At 32.5% G+C, this 9,828-nt stretch overlaps 1 protein-coding gene across 1 annotated transcript; it reads right to left on the reverse strand.

Annotated features, from left to right (window-relative positions):
* Positions 1 to 5,077: 5,077 nt before the first annotated feature.
* Positions 5,078 to 5,915, reverse strand: LOC101571231 (ras-related protein Rab-1A-like). Its single transcript, XM_023718892.1, is given in 2 exon segments — positions 5,078 to 5,264; positions 5,267 to 5,915. Coding segments are annotated over 2 exon segments (615 nt in total). The 5' UTR covers positions 5,754 to 5,915; the 3' UTR covers positions 5,078 to 5,136.
* Positions 5,916 to 9,828: the final 3,913 nt, after the last annotated feature.

The following is a 9,828-nucleotide window of genomic DNA, read 5'->3' on the forward strand; positions in this document are numbered from 1 at the left end:
GAAGTTTCTGCAGGAATAAGGACACATTCACAGTCATATTTAATATTTGCTCATCTCTGCATAATTTTCTAAGAAATAAGTAAACAAAATTTCATGTGGAATGCATTATTTTTCTTTTAATTTTCTTTGGATAGGTAAGAATAAAGAAAGATGCAACCATTCTTGCCCATTAGACATGGCTATATAGAGCAGACCAATTATGTCACCACATCTAATAGAAATATTTCTGAGGTTGTCAAAGATAATATCACTCACTTTTATCTGAAATTTACTCAAGTTGAAAGTTCATGAGATACACCCTCAGACTAAAGATGTTTTGCCCAATTCAGTTTATAGGCAATGGTAATGTACTATATACACGAATACCATCAAACCAGGGAGATGCATATAATTTTAGACTGTCAAAGCTAATAAAAATACTTGAATTACATTCTTCCTGCTTAGTGAGTTGCATATTGCAGGAAAAGAAATATAGACTTCCCCTTTGCATGTGAATCAAGGAAGCAACACCATTCAAAACATCATACTCACAAGTCATTTTGTCTTTGAATATGACAAAAACTAAGTATTCTACATATTATCAAGTATTTTGGTGACAAAAATTGAAGCTAAATTATATTTTAGTCTTTCTGTGGATGATTATATCTTTATTAAAATGAAAATTAAAATTTATAATAGTATTATAGATAATAAATTATACAACATGAAATCATGGTACATTACCATTAGACCCATGATATTTATGTTTTCAATGCACAGTAGATTCACAATGTTAATTGAAAATATTTTACTTTCTTATGTATAGACTCAAGGAAATTTTGAATTATCTCAAGCAAATGCACTTATTTCTTTTAAAAACTGCATCATATGTAGAAGAGAAAGGGATAACTTTTTTAAAATAATCAACTCTCTATGAATAATGTTGAGTGTTTGAAATTTTCTGTAACTATTTTAATTTTTTAAATTTTAGGTAATACTTCTATTAATATGTATTAATTGTACATTTTGGTGGACTATCTCAATACATGCAAACAGTATACAATGATCAAATCCAGTCTTACTTTATCCATGCCCATGGTCTTAACTTAAAGTAATTACTACATATTTCAGTCAAAATGTAACGTTCTTTGTGGCTGAAAATAATATTGCACTAAATCTGACTATCTTTCTTAATTTCCTCCTTCCTTCCTCCATTCCTTCCTTCCTTCCTTCTTTCCTTCCTTCCTTTCCTTCTTTCTATTTATCTAATATCCATCTATCTACAATATTTTCTTTATTCATTTATATATTGATGGGTCTTTAAGTTGACTTCATGTCTTAGCTACTGTGAATAGTGTTAAAATAGACATCAGAATGCAAGTATTTTGTTTGTTTACTACAATCATTTCTTTCTTACATATGCTTAAGAGTGTTGGAACTGGACTATTAGATAAATCCTCATTTAGATTTTTAAGGAATTTACATTATTCTTCATAATGGCTATACTTATTTACATTCTCATAATTAGGTATGGACTTCCTTTTCTCCTGTCTTTGCCAGTATCTTTTAGCAACAACCATTCTTTTTTTTTTGTATTTAGGACAGGCTGTACAGGGTGCACAGGGTCTCACTGTATAGATTGGACTAGTAATGATCCTCCTGTTTACAGCCTCCTAGGTGCTGGGATTACAGGTGCATGCCACCATGCCCAGTCTCAAACACCATCTCAGCACGCCCCAGGGATGGGGCCAGCATGACAGGCCCAGGGATTGAACTCACAGCACCCTGCTTCTATCTAAGCAGGCATTTTAATCAAATGAGCTATTTGGCCTGCCCAGTAACAACTTTTTTGATATTGTAATTTAGAATCAAATTAGGTTTTGATACTCATTTACTTGATGGTAGCTTTGCAAATATTTGTTGCCCATTTGCATTTTTGTCACTTAAGATGTATCTTTCTTTATTATCTTACCATTATTACTAAGAGTATTTATTTTTATGTGGTTACTTTTTAAATTCTTTATATATCCTATAGATTCTTGCTTTCTCATGATTATTTGCACAACATTTTGTCAGTATAGATTGTCTCCTCAAGCTTTGTTGTTTATCAGCTTTATATTTTTAAATTTAAGTTTATTACATAAATACATTATATAATATTTATATTAAAGTATGTCTAGCTTCTCAAAAATTTATAATTTCCTTATAGTAAGAATTTCCAATATTTTTCTTTAAGTTTTTGAAATGCAATGTACTATTTTGCATATGCTTTGTTCTTCACATTTCAAATCATTGATTTCTTTAAAAATTCCAGAGGCAAGTCTGGGGAGATGGCTCAGTAGAATAAGTGCTTCCTTGGCAAGTGCAAGGGCCTGATTTCAATCCCCTGTTCAGCGAAAAAAAAAAAATCCACAGACCTAGTATTAAAATCCAGACTAGAATATGACAATAAAAAGTAATAGGTATTGTTATTCACGTTATTATCCTTGTGGATAAGGGAAGATAGTAACATAGCCACACAGGCAATTTCATGGAGTGAAATGTTCCAACCCTAAAAGACAGAAAACTTCCAATCCTAACTTATGCAACCTGTAAAAATTTTCTTCAACATTGATAGAGAAATAAGGTATTTCAATAATGAAGATCACCTCAAGATATTCATGATCACAAAATAAACATTTTAATATGTCTCAAGGATATACTAGAAAAAGACAATAAAGTCAACAATATCAAAGGATCAAAAGATTGAATATACCTACCTGTATGAGCAGCTAAGAAAAAAAATTATAAAATCTGCAGCACAAAATTATTGAATGATGGGTCACAGTTGGTACTTTCAAAATTAGCTCTCCATGTGAATGATCTCAATTCTCCAATAAAAAGATATTGATTGGCAGAATGAATTAAAAAACACACATACACAATGATATGTGGCACAAAAGAAACATTCAATTCAAAAAGAAATTCATCAATTAAAAAACAAAAGATATGCTGTGCAGGCCCCACCCACAGGGCAAGCTGAGATGACAATTGAGACTGGCATGGTGGCATGTGCCTGTAATCCAGCTCTTGGAAGACTGTAAACAGACAGATCACTAAGAGTCCGATCTAGTAGTGAGACTCTGAACACCCTGTGGACCCTTCCCTAAAATAAAATTTAAAAAGAGCAAAAGATAGAAAACAATATTTCATATAAAAGAAGCATGGATTGCTATCCTAATATCAGAACAAATGTCCTTCAATTGAAAAATGATCAGAAGAGACAAAGAAGATCACTAAATATTGGTAGAGGAAACAATTCAACAAGAAGAGAAAATAATTATAGACATACATGTATCGAAACAGGCATGTCTAATACCATAAGCAGTAATAGAAATGAAAAATCATATGAAAACTTGAACAATTGCAATGGGGGACACCTCAATATTTAGTGGCACAAGTGGATCAAATAGAAAAAAATAAACAAAGATATACACAGTTGAACCAAATCTTTAAAACGATAGATTTAATAGGTATCTACAGAAATTTCCCTCCAATGAAAGAATACATATTTTTTTCAGTAGCACTTGGGGCCTTTCTCCAGAATAGGTGTACTTGCTCATAAAGCATGCTTAAGCAAATGCAAAATAATGAAAATTGTCCTATGAATATTATCAGAGCATACTAAATGAATCTAGAAATCAATGACACAAGAAGCCACAGAAGCTATGCAAAGACATGCAAATGAAATAATAGACCCTTGAATAATCAAGAGTTCATACAGGAACCAGAAAAGAAGGATAAATGACTTAATAGCATGCCTAGAAAAAAAAAGTGAATAATCAAAATCTAAAACTAGTATAAGAAAAAAATTGTAGAGATCAACACATAAATTAATAAAATTAAGACTTAAAAAATACACAAAGCATCTTGAAGTTGGTTAAAACAAACAAAAGGCAAGCCTTTAAATGATGTTATCAACATAAAAATCAAATCCATCATATTAAATAAATTGCTACATATATAGGAGCTACCAAAACTGTATGAAGATCATATAAAAGTATTGAATAATCCAACATTAGTGTATGAAATTGAAAAAGTAATACAATAAAATACTACTAAGAAAGATTTAGATCCTGACAGATTCACTACCAAATTGTACAAGAAGTTTAGACGTCTAATGTCAATGTCCTGAAATGGATATATGGTTCTCAAATGAAGAAGTACAAATGGTCGATAAATGCAAGGAAAAAAATATTCAACCCCCGCCTGGGCTTTTGAGAAACAGATAAAAATGGTGCTGAGATTTCATCTAACTTCAGAAAGAATGGCTATTTTCAAGAAATCAAAAAACAATACTGAGATGTTTTGGGGAAAAGGAACATTTCTTCATTGTTGGTCAGAGTGTAAACTGATAAAGCTACTATAAAAATCAGTGGGAAGATTCCTAAGAAAGCTAAAACGAGCAGTTCTGTTTGAACAAAGTAGTTATCTTTTAGGTATTTTCTTGAAAAAAATAGACTTCATCCTAAATTAATGTATTTATGACAGCAAAATTCTTTTTTTTACTTCCAATAAGTACAATATTTATTAAACATAGCTTCAGTTGTTTTGTTACATAGTGTGCAACAAATTACAATATTCTGCAGCCACAAATTATATGCAGAGTTTGAAGAAACTATTAATCAGATAGTGTAATCTTTCCATTTATAACTCTACAAGGAAGAACTAGCAAATCAGGACTTACATATAACATCTCACTAAACTTTATGCATGGAAAGTAACAGACACTGGTTGTGCTGTTTGATACAAAATGGCTGAACTTCATCTTCAGAAGACTAAACCTGACATCTAAACATGCCAATATAAACATCAAAACAAAATATATTCTAACCAACCACGGGAAACAGTCTGGTATCAGGAAAGCAACAAGGATTACACACATGATTTTATAAACCAGCACACAAAGGTTTAAAACAGTTCTGAAAATGAAGTTAGCTGTCTTGAGTCAAGGGAATAAAAAAAAAGTCAGTATTGACCATTTACAATCTCTGACCTTTGTGGAGACGGTAAGAATCTGTTGTAGTGCAGCTACATACAGTACAATTCAGGCAATTTGTTTTTCACTTGGGTTCAGATTGCAAATTCATTGCTGTGAGAAAAAGACGGAGGCAAATTTTAGCAGCAGCCTCCACCTGACTGCTTGACCGGAGTGCTCTGAATTTTAACATTGGACTTCTCTGCGCCACCAGCTGTTGCTCCAGGGCCCATTCGTTTTTTAATCTCAGCTGCCATCGTCATGAAGACTGTTTTACATTCGTTGCATTCTTAGCACTGGTTTCCAAAAATGGAATTCCAAGGGAATCAGCAAATTCCTTTGCTGTTGTGTAGTCTACTACTTTCTTTGTAGTCAGATCACATTTGTTCCCTACCAACAACTTGTTGACGTTTTCACTGGCATAACGATCTATTTCCTGAAGCCACTGTTTGACATTATTGAAGGACTCCTGATCTGTCACATCATACACAACTATGATGCCATGAGCTCCTCTGTAATAACTGGAGGTGATTGTTCGAAATCTTTCTTGGCCTGCTGTGTCCCAAATTTGTAGCTTGATTGTTTTCCCATCTAACTCTATAGTTCTTATTTTGAAATCCACACCAATTGTGCTGATGTAGCTTTCTGTATATGTATCATCTGCAAACCTAAGAAGGAGGCAAGATTTTCCAACCCCAGAGTCGCCAATCAGAAGTAACTTGAATAAATAATCATATTCGGGATTCATGCTGGACATGTCACTGCAGCTGCCGCCGCTGCCACCTCCACCCTTGCTGCCGCAGCCGCCTCCCCGACTCTCCGCGCCACGGGCAGTCGAAAGAAAGGAATGAGATAGGCTGTTCCAGCAGAGCAGACGTCTTTCCCCACTCCGTCCCCTTAGAACACAATCGGCAGCTGCCGCCACTCAGCTATCGCTTCCACCCAAGATCTATCGCTTCCACCCAAGATCAGCAAAATTCTTAATAGCTGTCTTTTGAAGCACCATAACTGTCTACGACGAAATGAACAGATAAACAAAATGTGGCATTTATGCACAATGGGGTACTAATTTTCCACAGGAAAAGATAAACTTATGTGAATTGTGGCAAAATGGATGCGCCAGAACTTATTTTTTTGAAGTAAATCAGACTCATAACTTAAACTTATCACATGACTTATCTTACATGAGAAATCCAATATAAAAATAAAATGTAAAAGTAAGGATAGATGATTGGAAACAGCAAGATGTAACTTTGGGACATGGGATGAAGAATAAGAGAAATGGAGGAGTAAAGAGAAATGCTGTTAAAAAAATAAATATGTGGGGGAAATTTGAAGCGCTATGCACACGAACCAATACACTATATACTACAAAGTATACCAATAAAAATAAATTTATAATGAAATAAAAATCTGTATTTTGTTAACTACCCACTCTTGTGTGTTGAAAGGAAACATCATTCTGATTATTTCTTTCCATCTTGAGGTATAAGAAGGGCATATAATCACCCATGAGATATGAATATTTTCTTCAAGAATAGTTATAAATAATGTAGAATAGTAAACACTGTGATCTTGGGAAATAATTGCTGTTTTGTGGAGGTGTTTTTTGTAGCCACAAATTTCCTAAAACTCTGCAATACATTATGTATATTCTGCAGTATGTCACTTTTAAAAGGACAGCAATAATAGAAAATGACCATTGAATTGCATGATTTAGGTTGCTGAAATATCTACAGTGAGTTCAATGGCAACTTTTATTTCTGGTTTTCTATATTTGGCAAGCATTGGCAGATGGAACTGTCATCACGCTCAGGAAATATTAGAAAAGACATATCCACTAATCTTCTTAATAGCATCTATTGAAGTAATTAGAAATAATATGCATCTGTATTAAAAGTATTTCTAAGTAAGTCAGTTTTCACCTCTACAGTGAGATTTTGATTTGAAAGCTTGGTAAGTGTACTTTCATAAGTGGAATTTAAACATGTTTCCAAGCTATATATGGACAGCTGTTACCCTCTTGCTTGAACATACCTTACCTAACTTCTGTACCATTTGAGATGATATTTTCTAACTATTGGTAGAATCACACTGTATTTTACTTGAAACCAAATTGACTAAAAATCATGGATATCAATCCTGTAATAGTTTTAAATATACTTATGTTTAGGTTAAGTAACTACATTGTTAAAATTAATTTTTCCAAGAACATTAAATTACATTACTATGCATAATAAAGACATTTATGGAATGAATTATGTCCACTGAAATCAAATATGTTAAGTTTTTGTGCCCAGTTTGTTGGTATTTAGACAAATGATTTTTATTAGCTAATTATGGCAAAACAGGCCTAAGTTTAAGGCCCTTATAATGATATTAGTTTCATTGTACAAAAATGAAACAGAAAAAGAAGAAGAAAGAAAGAAAGAGAGAGAGAGAGAGAAGGGAGGAAGGAGACAGAGAGAGAAAAAAAAGAGAAAAGAGAAGAGAAAGAAGAGAAGAGAAGAGAAGAGAAGAGAAGAGAAGAGAAGAGAAGAGAAGAGAAGAGAAGAGAAGAGAAGAGGAAGAGAAGGGAAGAGAAGGGAAGAGAAGGGAAGAAAAGGAATAGAAAAGAAAAGAAGTCATACTCCATCATAAAAAACCACACAAGCAGGACGATATTTGAAAGTCAAAAAAGGTGATCCTCATCAGAAACCAGATTGACTGGGCCTTCACTGTTAGATTTGTCATCATCCAGAAATGTTCATAACAACACTATTTTTTAATTTCTTTTTTAAATTTTTAATTTACCTTTGTGTGTGTGTGTGTGTGTGTGTGTGTGTGTGTGCATGTGTGTGTGTGTGTGTAGTGTTCATAAGAAGAATCACCTAGAGAGAAAATATTATCTCAGGCTTTCACAGAGAGTAAATTGGTCAAGCAATGGCGATGACTCATTCAACTGACTGACACTGACAAAAGATCCACAAGGTGCTGTACATGGTTCCATATTAAATCCTGAGGGGATCTGACTGACTTTATCAGATAGCAGAAGTTACATTTTTAGTTGTATAGGTCTTACTTTAACTTGGTGTTAACAATCCAGCAGAAAAGTGTAAACACAAGGTATAAAAAGTAAAGCTATATTGATATGCTGAGCTGTAAAAGGCTCAAGTCAACGACTTCTAACAATTGCCAATTGTGATGATAACTCACTACTATTATGGACAATTGGACTATATTGGGTTGTTTTGCTGAATTCAAGTGCCTACAATCTTTGGACTGGCATTAAGTATGAAAAGGTCCTTCAAAGGCTTCTCCAAATACAGCCTTTCTAACTGCAACACTTTAATATTTAAGCTACTAAAACTGTTGAATTTCGGTCCAGAGGCAAATGCGTATTAATATAAGACCTAAAGTATACAATAAATGTACATAAGCTACTACTTATTGCAATGATATAAGAGATTATTGAATAAATACATAAAGTGGATGAAGATGGACATAAGGTAAAACTCCACTGAAGAAAAGATGCAAATATTTTGTGTTTAGTACTTAACCTGAAGGGAAGTAGAACACAACTACTTCCTTCTTAACTGTGAATTGCTCCTGTGACCTCCTTCAAAAGCACTTTGAAAAGGAAGAATCCAATAAATGCAGGAAGGAAAGACAGAAGGGAAGGGGAAGGGAAGTCAAAAGTTAAGATGTTCTGTGTACCAACTCACCATAATGGATATAATGATTATGTATTGCAAATATACTAATAAAATAAGTGTCTTAAAAATAATATTAAAATATATGCTAAAATGTTTTTAAATTACATTATGGTAAAAGTAACTTTATTGTAGAAGAGAAATAAATAAGAAGAAACATATGCAAAATCTAGAAAATGCCTGAAGAATTTTAAATGAACCATATAGTTTAGGTAAGTACACTAAATCAATGTTTACTCTGTAATTGTGACAAGAACATTTCTCTAATGTGTAATTTTAAAGGGAAGCCTGGGTGTGGAAGTGTCATATGTATCTTTATAGTGATTCTGTAAATTTAAAATAGATGTAAAACTAAAACATTTTTAAAAGAACAGTAATCATGATGTCTTCATGATCAAATAAAGGCTCATGAACCTTATTAGCATTTATATAAATGAAATATGATTTCCTGTTCGCTTTCCAAATTTCTGAGCTTATGCATATGAATACATTGAAAACACAAGTCTATGGAATGAAGTAGAATGTGTATGTACATGCACAAATAGTGACTAAATCTCTACTATATTCAGAGAGACTTTTTTTCACTTAAAGTATTTATATAAATTATCATTATTATTCATAATGGAATTTCATAAATTTCAACAAAAAGAAACCTGTTAAAATTACATGTTAATCAAATCCTTCACAAACATATATAACTGTATTTGTATTTGTCGTCATATAAAATTAAAGCATTCACAAATGGTCCTTGATTCATTTGAAAAATAATCTTCACATTGCTTCTATGTGCATTTGTGGACATTTCAGACAACCAATGAAAAGCACATTGAGTGAAATAATGATTGATTCAAAGAGCCAGTGTAAATACGGCTTTCAGTAGAACTTTATTTGTATAGATTTTTCCAGTAATTATTATTTATTTCTACATATACACTAACTTGATGGCGTAAGGGCACTTCTTTATTATTTTTTCAGATCAAGGTTAATTATTAGAATATATGGAAACATTTTAAGATTTTTGATGACAAAGACTGTTTATTTTGCAATTGCTATTCATATAATTAATAAAAATACTGGTACATATGAAGGTTTAGTAACTATTTGTTAACTAATAATTATGTATCCCATGTAGGCAGAATT

This window comes from Octodon degus, unplaced genomic scaffold (genome assembly GCF_000260255.1).
Source record: "Octodon degus isolate 3935 unplaced genomic scaffold, OctDeg1.0 scaffold00063, whole genome shotgun sequence".
Classification (NCBI taxonomy): Eukaryota; Metazoa; Chordata; class Mammalia; order Rodentia; family Octodontidae; genus Octodon; species Octodon degus.